This window comes from Maylandia zebra, linkage group LG6, assembly GCF_041146795.1.
Source record: "Maylandia zebra isolate NMK-2024a linkage group LG6, Mzebra_GT3a, whole genome shotgun sequence".
In the NCBI taxonomy this organism is placed as follows: Eukaryota; Metazoa; Chordata; class Actinopteri; order Cichliformes; family Cichlidae; genus Maylandia; species Maylandia zebra.
In genome coordinates, this window is record NC_135172.1 from 30,380,617 (window position 1) to 30,398,992 (window position 18,376).

An 18,376-nucleotide genomic window follows, 5' to 3' on the forward strand; every position below is an offset into this window, starting at 1 on the left:
TAGCTTAGCATATAACCATTAAACGCGCTTCCCACCTAAATAAATGAATAAATAAACCAAGGGGAACATGCCTTGCAGCTGCTGGTGCCTCTCTAAATTTAGCATTTTTTGCAATGTCACATTCTGCCTCTCGCTCTCGCTTATCTTAGCTTAACTCTCCAGTGTGTAACATAAATAAGCTCTCCTGTGTGATCAGTCATAAATTCAGCTTCCTGTTCTCATAATCTGTGTCTTCACGCAGGTTGCTGGAGGCTGATTCCAAGTCCATGCGGTCAATGAGTGGCTCGCGACGGAACAGTGGCTCCTCGCTGGTCTCCAGCTCCTCGGCCTCCTCAAACCTGTCGCACCTGGAGGAAGACACGTGGATCTTATGGGGCCGCATCGTCAACGAATGGGAGGAGTGGAGACGCAAGAAGGACAAACTCCTGAAGGTGAGGGGAGAGTCTGGCACTTGAAGTGGAGAATGAAGTATTTGGAAGGCACATGTGGTTTTTTTCACTGAGAATGAGTCACTGAGTGCGATTCAAAATAAGAACACCAGTAAGGAAATTATGAGCCTCCTCATTTTATTTTTATAGTTGGCGGGTCACATTTCACAAGTTGATTTTCCAATTTGTTTCCTAATGTCTGACTCATATTCTAGTTTGCTTTGTTTTTTTTAAGTGGCTGGTTGGTCATTTATAGCTTTGCTCACAGACTATGACTGGTTTATTTCTATTCGTGAAGGCACAGTGGGTCTCCTTTTTCTAGCTGTCTGCAAGTGTGCTCAAAAATGTCTCGCAGTGTTACCCTCAAATTCAGCACAAACAAAAACACTATTGGTATGAAGCTGTCTTTTTTGTTTGTTTGTTTTTAATACAGTAAAATACCAATAATCCCCTCTATCTGCCCTCTGCCTCCCATCCCTCTCTTTGTGTCTCTGTGTCCTCCATCACAAAAAGACTAAACCCCCAGGGAAGACAAGACGGATGAGAGAGGACACAATAAAAATGAGTCAGGGGAACCTGGGAGCTCACACAAAAATCTATAAGCAGGCTATAAATGCTGAAAATAGAAAATAGCAATCCATCATAATTTACAACTGAGTGTGATTACAAAATGATGCTAGATTGTCCTTGTAAATATAAATCTGTTAGCGTTTCATAATTGAGTTTGCATTGATGTCTTTTCTTCTGACGTGCTTTAATATCTGTAAAATGACATCTATATAAAGAGGCTGGGTATTAATAATGGATTGCATTTATATAGCGCTTTTTGGGGCCCTCAAAGCGCTTTACAATTCCACTATTCACTCACACACCGGTGGAGGCAAGCTACAGTTGTAGCCACAGCTGCCCTGGGGCAGACTGACAGAAGTGAGGCTGCCATATCGTGGCTCGGCCCCTCTGGCAATCAGCAGTAGGTGAAGTGTCTTACCCAAGGACACAACAACCGAGACTGTCCGAGCCGGGGCTCGAACCGGCAACCTTCCGGTTACAAGACAAACTGCCAACTCTTTGAGCCACGACCGCCCTGTACTCTATTTTAATATAACTCGTTTCACTCTCTCTGTCTTCCAGGAGTTGATCAGAAAGGGCATTCCTCATCATTTCCGGGCCATCGTGTGGCAGCTTCTGGGCAACGCCACAGACATGCCGGTGAAGAACCAGTACTCTGAACTGCTGAAGATGTCCTCCCCCTGTGAGAAGCTAATCCGCAGAGATATCGCCCGCACCTACCCTGAGCACGAGTTCTTCAAAGGCCAGGACAGCCTCGGACAGGAGGTCCTCTTCAATGTCATGAAGGTGAGAACTGCAGCGTTTGATCACCTCAAGGTCTGAATTTATCAGGGGGAGGGGCTTTTTTGTGTTTTTGAAACATGGTTTATCATCTGTAAAAACGGACTTATTTACACTGTGAGCTTTGAAATATGTGTATTGGTCACACTGGAGAAAAAATAAGACCAAACCAAAAATGGTTACAAGCACTAAGCGCTGATTTTGGTTGAGCCGCAGTCTTCAATCACTCTGTAGTGTCACTGTAGCACAACAGATGGATGAACAGTCAACTTTCTGGAATTTCCTTCACTTGCTTTCTTAAATGACACATCTACAAATAAATGTCTGGATAAGAACGACTAATATGGATATGTTGATTTAACAGTGGTGTGAAATTATTGTATTTAGCTATTGTATTAATTTTTTTTTTTTAATTCCGACTTTATTTCAGAATGACAGGAAGTGCTGTGTAGTTTTAATGAAACCCTAACATGCAAAACTAAAAGCCATTTTTAAACCTTTAATCTTTCTGCAGCAAATGGAAGGATTTGATTGGCTGTGTCTTTTTGATCAGACTGGGTTTTACCTTCATAATGTGATTTTTTTGTTCCTGGGGAGAAAAACAAATTGCAGAGACACACAAAAATGTGGAAATATGTTTACTATCATGGAGACAAGCTCGTTTCCTGTCTGCAAATCAGTCGAGCTCCCTTGTAGCTGAGCTGCTCAGGAAATGAAGGGACCTCTGTTGACTTGTTGGTCCTGTCGCTAGGTCTGATTGTCCTGTCACAAATAAAGATGTATTTTTCTAAACATACAGAACATAGTAACTGAAATCTGTTGTGTGTGTGCATCCTTTTTTTCCTTTTTTCAGGCGTACTCTCTGGTGGATCGAGAGGTGGGCTACTGCCAGGGCAGCGCATTCATTGTTGGATTGCTTCTAATGCAGGTAATTGTCAAACGGTGTGCTGCAGGAAACTGAACCATAAGAGAATATTTTTGCTTCAAGGCTCAGCACATTTTATCTGTAAACAATGTCTTTATTATAGCCACAGTTATTTATGTAGCAGGTCTTTGAAAAATTAAACTGCAGTTAATTTGTTTTTTGAGATGGTGTATAATACAGAGTCCAGCACAGTTTGATTTCTAACAATCTTCTCGCCTTCTCCCAGATGCCAGAGGAGGAGGCCTTTTGTGTTTTTGTTCGTCTGATGCAGGAGTATCGCCTGAGGGAGCTCTTCAAGCCCAGCATGGCAGAGCTCGGTCTCTGCATCTACCAGTTTGAATATCTGCTACAGGTAAAGAGGAAGCAGGAGCGTGCATCTAAAAAACGATAAATGTTGCAGTGTGAACGCTCTCCACAAAGGGGCAGCAGATCTTTCTTTTCTTTTTTTGTTTTTTTAATCTCCAGCACATCACTTCCTTTTCAGGTATGTTCTCTTGGGTCTATTTTAATTTTTTGAGATGTTAACTTTCTTTCCTGTTTTTGTTTTTTGTTAACATTTGCGATTTCAGGAGCAGCTTCCAGAGCTGAATGTCCATTTCCGGTCCCAGAGTTTCCACACTTCCATGTATGCCTCATCCTGGTTCCTCACGCTTTTTCTCACCTTTCTCCCTCTTCCTGTCGCCACACGCATCTTTGATATTTTCATGTATGAGGTAAGAAATATACAAAGCATACAAAATATCAAAAGATCGGTTATAACTGTGGATATGTTCCACCTTACTAATTGTGTTTTTCATACATATATATATATATATATATATTATACAATATCTGACCTCTCTGCAGGGCCTAGAGATTATCTTCCGTGTAGGCCTGGCAATCCTGCAGTACAACCAGACTGACCTCATTCAGCTGGACATGGAGGGCATGTCACAGGTACGCAGCTGTAGCTTTGCGGTGCCTTCTGCAGAAATTGTTTTGTGCACAGATTGAGCCATGAGTCAAAGGCTGAACGTCCCACTTTCCTTTTTGCACGCAAGCTTCCTGAGCTACAAATCTAAAGTTATGATCTAATTTGATAAAAATAAGCTGCTCTCGTTTACGTCCATTCAACGTGATTTTATCTGATTGTCTTCTATGAAATGGAACACTGACCTGCTGCTGAATTTTACACTATGTTTGTGTTTAAATTTTGTGTCCGTCAGGCAGCGTCCACAATCTGGATTTACAGCAATTCAGTAGAAAACGTGTAATTTTTTGTTGCTCACTAATAAAAACCTTTTAGATAGGTGAATTTGATCTGGATCTTAATTTCTTATCTTTGATCATTTCTTATCTTTATCTTCCTCACAAAACCTACGGAAAAAACATTAAGTTTGTACCTGTACATTTCCCAGTTTTTTGACTTGCACTGCAAACTTGAATTAATTTGAATACTGTATATGCTTCCAGTTCCTAGAAGTGCATATACATTTTTACGCATGCCAAGTGAGACTGTCATGTCATTAAATCAAAGTATATTAAAATATCTTAGTTTCTTTTTTTGTTTTTGTTTTTTTAAGCAGGAGCTCCTGGCTTGCCTCAAGGCCTTTTGTAAATCTGTGGCTGTTTTTTCTTTACTCATTAAAAAAAAAAAACGAGTCTCTGCATCTTCATTAAATATGAATGACCATCTTTGTCATGTGCGTTTCTCCCTTGGGGTCTGCCAGCATTTCCAGAAGGTGATCCCCCACCAGTTTGACAGCTGCCCAGACAAGCTGATCCTCAGGGCCTACCAGGTCAAATACAACCCCAAGAGGATGAAGAAGTAAGAACGCTCGTTAGTCGGCTAACAAATAGTCAGACTTAAAGCTGGAGAGCCTTTATGTAGACCAGTGAGAGTTTTGTTTGTGTCTTACTAATGCTGAGGTTTCTACACTTAAGCGTGTGCATGGTTGTTGTTGTGCGTTTGTGCTGTTTAGGTAACTTCTGAAAGTTGTTTTTCTGCGCTGTACACCTCAGATCTTTGGCTTTTAAACATTATAGTTAAAAACAAGGAAGATTGAGGTAACATTACGTTTTCTTACTGTTGTATCTTTCTCCTCAGACTTGAGAAAGAATACACCACCATCAAGAACAAAGAAATGGAGGAGCAAATTGAAATTAAGGTGCTTATATCTTGTTTGTTTGTACTGCAATAAAATATTTGAAAAGTGAAGTGAAGCAAACATTTTCCACTTGTCTTCCTTCTCTCTGTGTTCAGAGGCTACGCACAGAAAACAGGCTGCTGAAGCAGAGGATCGAAACCTTGGAGAAGGTGAGATAGGCAGATGTGACTTCAGTTTATCTAAATGCTAATAAACATGAGAACTTCACTGAAATAGAGAAATTGGATGAGGCTGAGCTAACACGCTTCACATTTTGATTCTAGTTAAATTCTGTGTGGTTCGGGGTTGAAATTTACAACTGACGAATATATTGTTATTGGTTTTCTTTCCTGTGTGTGTGTGTGTGTGTGTGTGTGTGTGTGTGTGTGTGTGTGTGTGTGTGTGTGTGCCCGCCTTTTGTGCTGTTTCAGCACGCTGCTTTTGTTCATATTTTCCTCTTCTGTGAAATTGTTTTCTGAATGATCTCACTGCTGCCTCTTTATTCCCTCACAAACATGTCTGTGTTTGGTATCTCAACTTTTTCTTACGTCCCTCCTTTTGGAATTCATCCTGGTTTTTCTTGTGTTTTATCCTTCCTGGTGACCCACTGCTTTTCACTCTCTTCATCTCTTTATTTTCATCCTCTTGTTCCTCTCCTTCGTTGCGCTGTAGGAGAGTGCTGCTCTTGCAGACAGACTGATACAGGTAGAGTACTGTAAACCACTTTCCCACTGACCTTGCTGTCCTTTGTCATACTCACACTCTGCTCCTCTACCGTCCTGCATTGCTTCTCTCCCTCTCCTGTAACAGCATCCTGCCAAAAGTGCATGAAAGCTTTTTGTTTACATCGTATATTTGTCTCTAGCCCACAAGACAATCCTTTAATGCCTGAATGCATGTAGTATTTATCCATGATGGAGACTGATGACGTTGTACAATCCTGCATGAGGCATGTTGAAGTTCAGCTATTACTATCATTCATTTATATTTGAATACCTACAATTAAGGAAAATTTGAATGAAATGTACATTTATTTGCTTTCTTGCTAAACGCTCTAGAAGGTATAGATACGTGATTTGATATTGAATGTGTTTGATTTAATTTGTACAAAATTGTAGAAAAAAATACACCAGAAACTTGTTTTCTTCATGGTCATGCTTGAGATCTAATAATTGTTAAAAAACAGAGACTGAGACTGAGTTTTAAGTTTTTTTATTGCTTTCGGATACAGCCAGGTTAGCTTTCTGTCTGTGTTTCAATTCATCATGCTAAACTGAGCTAGTTGGTTGTTAGCTTTAGCTTTAAAGGACAGATGTAAGAGTGTGAGTGATATCCTCAGGTAGGCGATTTACAAGAAAGCAAATAAATCTCCTTACTAAAATGTTGACTCTCAGTATGACATGAAGCAAAGTTCTCTATAACCATTATATTGTTGTTTTGTCTGGAACCACCCTTTTCCCCCTGCATAGTCTGAATTTGAAAATTGCACTCCACTGACGATTTTAAATGTCATCCTATTTTGGTCACACTATTCCAGGGTCAGGTGACTAGGGCGCAGGAAGCAGAGGAGAACTATGTGATCAAGCGAGAGCTGGCGGTGGTGAGGCAGCAGTGCACCACAGCTAGCGAGAGCCTTGAGAAAGCACAGGACACCATCCGAGAGCTACAACAACAGAGGGTAAAAGAATGAATTAATAAATGAACCAAGATAGCAAGATGAACTGTTTCCCTCCTGCCTACAGTCTTTATTTTGTCCTATATTTAACTTACAGATAGGCTCTGTAAGCTGTGTATTTCCTGATAATGCTTTTACTGTTTGTCAGATTATTTGGACTCAAAATCAGGGCACAAATGTCGCAAACGTTTAAGTGATTTCACTAGAATGCAACACAATTTGATCAGATTTCAATGTCAGTATATCAAAAGGTTTACAACTTTGTCAAGTAACCGAATATATCAAAGTTCACTTTGTTGTCAAAGACACACACACACTCTAGTATGATTGTTAGTATGAGCCAGTCATAGACTGTATATGGAAAAAGGACAAAGCCACTATAGCATCATTTGTGAAGCGCCAAAGTTGCCCATCTGGCTGGCGCCATGTTGGCCAATTGTGGAAAAATTTGGATTGGGAATCTTCCTGGTGACTGATTTCTTAGTCAATTAAACATGGGGTAAAAAATCTGACTAACCGACTAGTCTAAAACCAAGAAACACTCAGATATTAAGTAAATTTGAGAACCGTTTAATGCCAAAAACTAATAACAAAGGCTTTTTAAACACTTAATCAACTTCTTCAACAATGAATCATTCCACTTAACTAGATTAGTCATCTAGTCGACTAGTCGCACACATCCCTAATTTGGATGAGAGAGTGGTGCGCAAACTTGTCAGCTAACTCACGCAAGTTAAATAAAATATAAGTAAAATATATGTATAATTACAAATATACAATTGTTCCAGTACTAACACAGTGGGGAGGTTAAGCTCAGTGAATTAGCAGGAAGCGATTAGCTGAAGCTGGATTGGTACCCGTCAGTCAGTCTTTGCGGCGATGTTTTCAGTTTTCAAACTCAAACGTTGCAGCTTGGTATGAACAGACTGTCAGACTGACTCATAGTAATGGCTCGTTTAAGTTATCCCATTGTGGGAGTGATGTACTAATGCTATATTTTATACAAGCTTGTGGAAAACGGATAAAAAAAAAAACAATTGGGGCCGACTGCGCCTCTCAAATATGGTCAGACTGGTCAGACTAGCGTTGATTTGTTTCCGATATGTTCTTTATGCTGCTTTGATAACAAAGTAGTGAGTCACGCATTTGTATTTTCTCACAAACCTTCAAAGAAAATCGGTGATTAACCCGTGAGCTAACCCCGCAAAGGTGCAAAGCTCAGCACCCAAAAATGAAACCGTTCAAGTTCTGTTTTAGCAAGATGTTTACATACAGATGAGGCACAAAGACTTCTACAGTTTTCACACCATGGAGGTGAGGTGAGGTTTATGAGGTGAAATCTAGTTAGTCTAGCTCTGGAGGAGAGCCAAATAATGTGGAACCTATCACTGTCTAAAAAATACTGTTGGACGCCAGTGAAGCCAGTCTGACTGTTACGGGTGCCATTCAACAAGCTTTTAGTAATGGAAATATAGTTACTCCCAAAGGACAGAACAAAAAGAGATGTGAGCCCCAGCTAAAACAAACAAAGAGGAAGAAGACCATGAACCAATCACACAATGGGCCATCGAATACAGGCTTCTCACTCAAACTAGTCCTGGAAAACTAGAAGAACAGAAACCAAACTGAAAACAGTAGTTCCAGGAGCTCCCGACTCAACCTGTACAGAATAAACAAAGCTATGAAAGCAACAGATTGGTAAAGCTTGTTCTGATGGAGATCTGGTGGGATCCAAGACGCCAATGGCCGACCCTCCTGCTCCACTTTCTCCGGGTTTATATTCATGCAGCAAGCCATCAGCAGCCAACACTAACAATAAATCTGCAAAGAAAGAGGGCGCAGGTTAATCAGGGTGACAATAAAAAACTGGACCAACAGGCTGAGGTCGCACGTAACACTGATGGCGGCTGTAAAGGTTGCACGTGTACATTTTACAGAGCAGCTGTTTGTTGTTTTGAGTTGTTGTACGTGTGATACACAGCCTGATTGAAAGTAATAGTGTGACTATGATTAAATGTTGAAACTTGTTTTGTTAATGTAGCATAGATTATTAAAACGTGGTTTCAGTTAAACACTGAAGGAAAAGCTAATCAAACTGTATTTGGTGCATAGTACTGTAAAGTTAAAAGAAGTGATCCTACATTATAGGATGACTGATTTTTGTTTTTAATTCATTCAAGTTCTGTGAGTCACATGATATTGGAATTATTATACAAATTAGAGTTGGGTGTAATTTAACATGTAATTCATGTATGAACTGTTTTTGCCTCCCAAAACAGTATAAATAACATATTTTAATATTATTTATTTATTTATTTTTACATATAATATTGTTCAAGGAAAAATATGAAAACTGACTTTCCAAACATTTTTATATGTACGAGAGACTCTGCTTCTCTACTGTGAATTTCTAGTAAATATGATGTTTAGTATAGTATTTAGTATTTAACGCCACATTGGGTTTAACAGAGAACACCCACGTTTGCTTTTCCACATGAGTAAATGTATGCATGTCAGTTTCTGTATGTTCCGCAACCGCTTTACTGACTTACTCAAAAAAAAAAAAAGTTTTGTGGTCTTTGCCAGTGCTGTTAACCAAAGCTTTGCTCTTAATATTTATAGGTTCAACTCACACCTACCTGTGGGAAGGTGGTGTGAAGAGCAACAGCACGATGTGAAGGGAGCAGATGGTTCACTAAAATTATAATTTGCTTTGCTTTAAAAGAAAAACTCCAGTCACTGATTTTTCTCTAAATGATGTCATTGTTACGTGTGCGTCTATTCCAGCTCAGATTGCTGGTACCCATCACCCACCAGGGTTCACACACCTCCAGACACTCTCAATCTTCTTTGATAACCAAGACTGAGAAGCCAAAAATGACAAATCACGAATCTTGCAGTCACGCTATGTACTTGCCCGATTTCAAGCGTTTGTAATTTGCCTCATTGGAAAGTATTTTTCCACTCAGCTCTCTCTTTTTTTTTTTTTTTTTTTTTCTTTGCTGCTTTCATATTCATAGCTTTGCAGTTTCCCCTTGATGTGGTGACATGTTAGTGTACAGTAGCATGCTGACATCACAGACAGCGGGACACAAGTGCACCTTCATGGCAGCTAAATTTAGGTTGTCGGCTGTTTTGAAGGTTGTACACAGACATTTCTAGGCGTAGGTAACATATTTGGATTTTACTCGCTCACTAGTTGCAGTTGAGAATGGATGCTTTTGGTTTATTTTTTAGAAAAGTGTAAGTCTAACGCTGCTGCTGGGAATCACGTCCATTTATTCCCCCACAAATAGCTCGTTGATAGGTCATGTTTCCATCTCTCTGTGGAATTCCTTGTCTCCCGTTTCTTCCTTTTTCAGGAAACTAAATGTAAAAAAAAAGAAAGACAGATACATAACACTACCTTGAGTTTTCACCCCTTGCAAGATTGTGGTAATCTTAGCTGAACTGTTAAACTGGTCTGCAAATGAGAGTGAAATGGAAGCCAAGCTCTGTTCAAAAACCTAATTGTCTCATCAATAAATAAATATCAGTATACAAATACCAGGTAGAAAAGGCTGCTCAACTAAAACTAAAATAAATAAAAGTTGACCTACATTATATCTTTAACACTAGGATGTTTGTTTCAGTACACAGAGCAGTTTGTGAGCAATCTGCAGACCGAGCTGGAGCAGTCGAGGCTCCGCGAGGCCGAACTGCTTGGAGCTCTGAAGGAAATGCAAGACAAGGTGCTCGATCTGGAAAAGGTGAGCTCACAAACATGCCTTTTTTTTTTCTTTTTCTTTTTTTTGAAACTGTGTGAAAGAGAATAGTGTGAACAGCAAGCAGACAGAAGGCGTGTGATTCTGTGAATGTGGTAAAGTCTGTCTGACCGTTAACCAACCTGTCTAACGTTTAATCCAAACACTCAAACAAATGACAGACGCGTTCCATTTCTCAAGCTTTCATTTTCACTTGATGAGGTGTTGGAACACAAACGCTCTGCTGCTTCCCGATGAAGATTTTACTGAAAATTAACTCAAAACTGGACAAACCTTTTGTTTGCTTATACAGCGTCTCAAAGATTGACAAACCTGCTGGTTTGTAGTCAGGAGGTAAACATGCTAATGTTTTTATTAGTGGGTTGTTGCACCACTTTGGTTAGGAGTGAAACAACCTCACAACTGTCTGATGTCTGAACAAAATTTCATATATCAGATAGTTGTATTAATCTATTCCTGTCCCTCTCATACTACATTTAATAAGTCTGTCGACTCCTGGTCGTCAGGATACAGATGCCGCTGATTAGGCATGGTCACATTTAGCAAATGTAATATCTGATCAAAACTGAGGTTTTCATTCAGCAGCGTCACAAAGCAGGTCAGTTGCTACATCGGCCCCCTCATCACCAATTTCAAACTATCTGCTAAAAAACTTGATTCTGTTTTTGACCAGCATTTGAACGCTTGGCGAGCTAAAGCTGTTTTTCTTATCTAGGAAAAACAACATTTCCTGTAAGTCAATAATTTGAAACTAAACTCCTATGCTTTCCCATGTCTAGATTATTTTATCTCCCATGAATGTGCACCCCTCAGTCTCCTCTGGTCCATCTTCATTTCAGCCAGAAGTTCTCACCACTGCTCACACATCAGCTCTATCATTGCTTTCTTTTAGTCCTGTAAGATTTAGAATTTTAAAATTAGATTACCTACATGCAAAGCCTCATGTGACCAGGCTCGTGTTTAGATATAGCAGATCTGCTGAGACCTTACTCTAGCAGTCAGCTTCTCTTATCATCTGATCAGGGCCCATTTCAGCTGTGGTTCACACCACTGTTTGTATATATTATATATTATATATTATATATTAAGATGCATACAATTCTTTAATGTGTGGTTTCTATTCAAGTGTTACAAAAGTAGTTATTGTTAATTATTATTATTATTATTATTATTATTATTATTAACAATAACGATAATAATAATAACAATAATGCTGTAGGTACTGTGGTACATTCTGTATTAATCACCAAGGTATATTGTGTTTCACTGAAATCTAATAAGGATTCCCTTCCTCATAAAACCTTTCCCATGTACGTCTTCATATATGCATTAGGCTGCGTGTGTGAATTTGCTAACTTATAACCGTGAAATGTTTACTATCTAGAGGAGCAGTTGCCTGCCAGATGAGAACAACTTGGCGACCCTGCAGGAAGAAGTGAAGCAAATGAAGCTGAGGGAGCTGGAGACGCTGCGCTCATTCAGGGAGATGCAGGAGGCTGTCACTGAGCTGAACCAGCGCTGGCAGGTAAAATGGGAACAGATCTCTCATCTGTTTGGTGGAGTGCATGAGTGCGCATAATGTACCAGCGGCCAGTTACACCTGTCTGCTCTTTCGCAGCATCATATGTCCCGTAGCAGCAGCACTGGTGGTGGGGGCGGGCACTGGAAGGAATCGCCGAAGAAGAACGCCATGAATGAGCTGCAGGACAAACTGATGACGGTTAGGCTGAGGGAGGCTCAAGCCCAGGCGGAGCTCCGAGAGGTTAAACTTAAAGCCCTGCAGCTGGAGAGTCAGGTAGGTGCTGTATAACTACATTGTACTGTCACACTGCAGCAGTGGGCTTGTGAGTCCTTCTCTGATGTATGCATGATTGTGAAGCATAAAAGTTGTCATGTTTGTTTATTTTACACATTTATAAGAATGAATATAACTTGCTGAACTAGGGAAATCAGCCCTGTGGTGTTGGGATATTACATTTTGTTTTGCTTTTTCAATTATGAATGTGCATCGTGCCTGACATGCACATAATGAAAATGAAACAAAGTATAACTGAATCAGAACAGATTTTATTGTTTGTTAATTGTTAGACCATAGTGCCACTTGTGAGATGTTTTTGTTTTCATTTATTGGGTTTTGTTGTTGTTGTTGTTTCATAAATATAAGAGCTCTACTCTCACCATCTACCATTTAACCTCTTGTTTTAGAACCAGATCCACAGCAAACTGATCGGACGCAACGAGCAGGAACGCTCTGCCCTGCAGGACCGACTCCAGATGGTGGCCAATCAGAACAAAGCTCTGCAGGCCCAGCTCAACGAGATGAAGAGGAAGCAGGCCGAATCAGACTGCAAGGTCTGGATAGTGAAAGGTGGAAAGAGAGGCAGAGGAGCAGATTTAACAGAAAAGAGCAGAGTGACGTGGAGAGCAGCATTTTCTTATTATTATCGCCTCTGTCAGTGCGCCCCAGGGTGGCTGTGGCTACAATGTAGCTTGCCATCACCAGTGTGTGAATGTGTGAATGACTGGATATGTAAAGCGCTTTGGGGTCCTTAGGGACTAGTAAAGCGCTATATAAATACAGGCCATTTACCATTTTACCATTTAAGAGTTATTAATAGGAAACTAAAATCTGTAATAGAAAAAGAAACCTTTTGACTGAAGACAAAAAAAAGATGCCTGGAACAGAGAAGATAAAAAGATACATGAGAAATGTTGAAAAATGGTCAGAGCATAAATTCTGGGGTTCACATCCTGAAAAAGATCAACAGATGTAATAGAGGAAGTCTAGAATGAAAAATGAATGACACAGCAGGATGTAGAGACAATTTATTGTTCTTTACTATCTCTAATTGAAATCCATTAAAAGGTTGTCATTATAAAGGCTCACTTATTACCCAGAAAATATTGTTTAACTTTTTTTTTTTTCTTCCTGTCAATGTGCTTCCTTCCTCCCTGTGATGCATGTAGAGTAAAGAGGAGGTGATGGCAGTGCGACTGAGGGAAGCTGACAGTATGGCTGCGATGGCTGAACTCAGGCAGAAGATCGCTGAACTTGAGATTCAGGTGTGTGTGCTCGTGTACTTCAGTGTCTGTCTGAGTGCATCCTTGAATAAACATTTGGATCTGTGGTCTTAGCCAGTTAAGTGATCAATGTATTAATCAAAGTGAATTCAGCTTTAACCTTGTGTGTCTGAAATTTGATTTTTAGAAGGAGGAAGGGCTGATCCAGGGCCAGCTGAACCACTCTGACTCCAGACAGTACATCAACCAGCTCCGGGACCAGATTGCCGAGCTCAAGAACGAGGTGAGGCAACCTTCTCCACATAGTCACAGACGAGCAGGCTCACATATTCAAGTCAGCCACTTGTCTGAAATGCTGGGTGCAAACAAAAAAACACCCTATTCGTAGGGTTTTATACTAAAACACAGCAAACCTGTAGCTGTTAAAACTACATACCAATGCAGTATTCACCATGGAAACATGAAACAATAGAAACATTTTTCAAAGCTGCCTGATTTTTTTTGTTGTTGTTTTTTTCCACTCCAAATGATTAATTAATTGAATATTTATCAGAATAATGAGTAGTTTAAACCATTTCATGCTTTGCTATACTGGGAAGAAAAAAAGGAAACAAGTTACGGCAGTTAAAAACATGTAGTGATATTTTAATCCCACTGATGTAAATGTCAGTTCATGGAAGCAGATGTTAGAAGTGGTTACCTGATAAAGATCTTAGACTTGGACTTAGAGAAGCAATTGTCCCTGCCCATCAGTCTGGGGTGGGTTACATCCATTTCCAAAAAAGCTGTCAGTCATTCTACTGTGAGAAATATTATTTACAAGTGGAAAGCATTTATGAGAGTGGCCAGTCTTCCCTGGAGTGGACATCCCAACAAATTCACTTCAAGGTCCGACCGTGCAATGTTCAGACAAATTACAAGAAACCTGAGATACATCTCTTACTCTACAGGCCTCAGTGATCATGTTAAATGTCAACAGTCATGACAGTACAGTTAGAAAAAGACTGAACGAGTACGGCTTGTTTGGAAGGACTACCAGGAGAAACCCTCTTCTCTCTAAAAGGAACATGCCAACATGGCTTAGGTTTAAAATGTTGCTTCAGAGCAAACAAGACTCCTGGAACAATGACATTAGGACAGTCAAGACCAAAGTGGTGGTGTTTTGTCATAATGCACAGCACCACGTTAGGTCAAAACCTAATATCAGCACATATCATATGCATATCAGCACAAACACCTCATACAGACTGTCAAACGTGATAATGGTGGAGGGGCAATTTGCGTTTGTTTTGCAGCCACAGGATGTGGGAACTTTGCAATCACTGAGTCACATGTGAACATCCCTGTATACCAAAGTATTCTAGAGTCAAATGCGAGCCCATTTGTCCATGTTTCCACTGAAGTTTCCACCCAAATTTGGTCATCCAATGGGTCGGTGATCCGAAGCACAGAACATCTAGAAAATCTACAACAAGAAGGCTGAAAAGAAAAGAATCAAAGTGTTTCAATGAGGTCAAAGTCCAGAGCTCAAGCCTTGTGAAATGTTGTGGCATGATCTTATCAGAGATGTGCATAAACAAATGCCCACACACCTCAGTGAATTAAGTAATGAGGAGTGGCCAAAATGTTCCACAAAAACAGATAGTTATACAGAAAATGATTGTTTTCTCTGATTTTTCTGATTTTTATCAGAAATATTTTTTGCTTTTTTATCATGGACAAAAACAGGACATCCAGTCCAGATAAGTTTTCAAGACACCATTAAATAGAAAGAAGCAGAGACAGACTGGAAACCTGGCCGGTGGACTTTTTAACCATACTGAACACAATCATGGAGAGTGAGAGGATGCCTGAGGAATGGGGAGGAAGTGTACTCAAACTGGTTTTCATGCCAAGGGTGATGTGCAGAACTGTAGTAACTATGGAGATAGAGTTGAAGAGCCACACCATGAAGGTGTTGGACACAGTTGCTGAAGCTAGGTTAAGAAGAGAGGTGATCATCAGGCATCAGCAGTATGGCTTTTGATGTGATGTTTGCTTCAAGTGTTGATGGAGTAGGTCAGAGAAGATCAGAAGGAGCTTCGCTCAGGGTCTGTGGATCTAGAGCAGGGGTGTCGAACTCTTGGTCCGTATATTGACGTGAAGAAATATCATGCAATTTGACCCTTGAAGTTACTTTTTTGTTAGGGAGGATTTGTTTGTTATTGAGTGCGATGTTAAAATAAGTTCTTTAAAAAGCCAAAGATTATTTAACATGAAGTCAATATGAGCAGAGAGTACAAACGTGTTGAGGGATTGGCTGTGTTAGTTCAGTGTGAGAGTTTTTTGTAAAGAAAACAATTTTAACTAGCTGTCAAAAACGAATGTTTAAACTTGTGTCTGCATTTTTATTTTGTTAAATACGAACACAATTATAGCAGAAGTGCTGCCGCGTGTCTGACCAGAAGGAGAGTACCAATTTGTTTATTTGGTAGTTCAATGAAAGGTTGTAGTTAGTTAAGAGTGAGGGGGAATTTTTTATTTTTATTTTTTTGTAGTTTTTCTTGTTATACAATATTTTAAATTTTAAAAAACAAAACACTATATTTTCAGAAATATTTGTGGGTGTTTGTTTGGGTTTTTTTGTACTACTTGAACACTAAAGTTCCCTCCAATGAGATGGCAGTGACAGCAGTGGGCCACAGTTCATTTAAGTTTGAGACCCCTGATCTATCAGAATCAGAATCAGAAACTTTATTGTCATTGTCATGAGAACAACAAAATTAAGAATGGTCCCCGATCATTGCATCATCCCTAGCAATATCAAAATATAAATAAAACAATAAACTAGAGGAAGAATGTGGTAGAAGGCCAAAAGAGGAACTGTGACACTGCATGAGGAAGTCAAGAGTGACAGAGAAGTAGTGAGGGTGATGAGGTGTGCAGTAAGAGAGGCAAATGGGTTTAAGGTGAGGGTGACAATAGATCATCGAGTGGCTTTGAGATTCTTGTTTTCAATGGTGATGGACAAGCTAACCAATGGGGTCAGGCAGGATTCTCTGTGGACCACGATATTATGTTGCTTGCTACGATGTTGACAAAGGAATTCCAGATATATTAGACAAAGGATGGTAGATGTGGTGTTGCTAGGCAGCAGGAAAGGCAGGCAGGAAGTCCTCAGAGGAGCTTCATGGATGTAGTTAAGGAGGACATGCCAGGCGGTTGGTGTGATGCTAGCGTGAGATGGAGGCAGATGATCCCCTGTGGGGGGCAGCTGGGGGGAAAGAAGAAGACAAAGACAGAGTATTGCCAATAATTAAAAACATTTCTAAAGGAATAATCCAAGCTGATGTCTCTTCCACATTTTAGGAACAAAAGCAGCTAAATTACAAGCACTCAGATTACTAAAATTACTTATTTATTTTTGTCAGCATACTAAAAAAATCTCTGGATATTTACCAAGAATTCATTAAATACATCCATTCATTATTTCATTAACACGTCACTTACTTTAGACTCAGTCACTTGGTCAGTTAGGTAGCTTTGAAAGGATATGACACCATCCTGGATTTCAGCTACTAAGCTGTGATTGGTCGATTATTTCTTCAACAGGAAAAAAAAAATTCAGACCGGTTTGAATCTTGGCCGCGGTTCGATGCTGTGTTGAAACCTGCGAAAGCATTTAAGCCATTTTTTCATTAGCTATTGATACGTATAAATGTGTGATCATTTATTAGGGGTATAAATGAACAATTTGTTTCACTTTTACTGGCTTTTCAAAATGGCGTGTGACACACAGATGCACATTGTGTGTGTGTGTGTGTGTGTGTGTGTGTGTGTGTGTGTGTGTGTGTGTGTGTGTGTGTGTGTGTGTGTGTGTGTGTGTGTATAAGATGCTCTGCAGCTTTTGGTAACCACCACAGATGAATCTTGTCATTTATGTACAGTCTCAGAACAGATACCACTTCCACCCCGACACACGCTCAGTTGTTTCAATGTCTTTCTCGTAACAAGAGATCAATTTTCTTCTTAACAGCTGTGTTCTCATTGTTTAGTTCACACTGGACTTTAATTCTGAAAACGGGGGGTCGAAAAGAATACAGAAGCCCTGCTCAATAACTTGTTTTTGGTCTGTTATAGGCTGAGCCCACAGCTCGAGTTCTGCTGATTTTTATGATGTAATTTGACAACATTTAGTGTTATCTTGGGTTCATGAGGATAATCTCCAGCCCTGATTGGAGACAGAAAGTTATCAGTCAGCATACACTTGGGTTTGTTCATTCAGAGAGTGTCTGTGCGTGACTAGGAGGAGGGAGTATGTTTAAACTTCAGAGTGAGGGGGCGTGATGAGACGGCCCTGCCCTTTAGCGCTCCTCTCCTCTTTTCTTCTTGTCACCCCACCACTTTTGATCAAAGCCGTGGTTTTCATAAATGAGACCGAAACTTGCGTGAGTACAGATGAGGAAGCAATGAACCATTTAGAAAAATCTCAGTATAGAGCTGAAAGCGATCATCGTACGATTGAGTCATATTGGCGTTGCTGACACATAATGAGCCATTTTATAAAATGCAGCTGAATTAATTTTACATTTTTACTCGCGCACATTTATTTTGATTCAGGTGGACATTGATTTTTTTGTGAAAGCAAATACTTTTCCATAGCATTTGGAGACTTAATTGTCTGCCAATTGTGATGTTCCTGTTCATATTGAGAGAGACTGGAGAGAATATAACCTATGAAGCCCGGTACCTTCTTATGTTTCTCTGCTGTAGCGTGAAGAGCTCAGACACAGTCAAAATATTTCCACTGGTTAACCACCGGTTTCCCCCTCCCCCCCACCTGCCCGCCCTGCAGCTAGCTTGAGTTTATGATTGGGGGAAAACAAAAACCTCTGAGATTTGTCATGAGTCACTGTGGTACATACAAGGCTAACATGCAAAAGGCATGCATGTGAAAAGTGGTGGCATCGCTGCTGCTCACAAGAAGAACTCTGCACTCTGCTAGTTGGACATCAGCCGCGGAGTAGAAACATGCAAACGCGTCCTTTTATGCTTGTACGTTTCCACAAAGCTACTTTTCTTGTCAACTTGAATAAAATTCAAATCGT

At 40.0% G+C, this 18,376-nt stretch overlaps 1 protein-coding gene across 3 annotated transcripts in view; it reads left to right on the forward strand.

Annotated features, from left to right (window-relative positions):
* Positions 1–18,376, forward strand: part of evi5l (ecotropic viral integration site 5 like) — a 42,677-nt gene that overhangs the window by 18,819 nt on the left and 5,482 nt on the right. For 2 of the 3 annotated variants that reach the window (XM_076885064.1, XM_004539260.5), the window contains 17 exons: positions 242–431; positions 1,560–1,784; positions 2,632–2,706; positions 2,930–3,055; positions 3,273–3,416; positions 3,550–3,639; positions 4,413–4,510; positions 4,790–4,850; positions 4,946–4,999; positions 5,502–5,534; positions 6,367–6,507; positions 10,137–10,253; positions 11,653–11,793; positions 11,887–12,063; positions 12,474–12,620; positions 13,236–13,331; positions 13,477–13,572. In XM_076885064.1, the coding sequence (XP_076741179.1) occupies positions 242–431; positions 1,560–1,784; positions 2,632–2,706; positions 2,930–3,055; positions 3,273–3,416; positions 3,550–3,639; positions 4,413–4,510; positions 4,790–4,850; positions 4,946–4,999; positions 5,502–5,534; positions 6,367–6,507; positions 10,137–10,253; positions 11,653–11,793; positions 11,887–12,063; positions 12,474–12,620; positions 13,236–13,331; positions 13,477–13,572 (2,011 nt within the window). The remainder of the gene's footprint in view (positions 1–241; positions 432–1,559; positions 1,785–2,631; positions 2,707–2,929; positions 3,056–3,272; positions 3,417–3,549; positions 3,640–4,412; positions 4,511–4,789; positions 4,851–4,945; positions 5,000–5,501; positions 5,535–6,366; positions 6,508–10,136; positions 10,254–11,652; positions 11,794–11,886; positions 12,064–12,473; positions 12,621–13,235; positions 13,332–13,476; positions 13,573–18,376) is intronic. The other variant, XM_004539261.5, reaches the window with a different exon arrangement.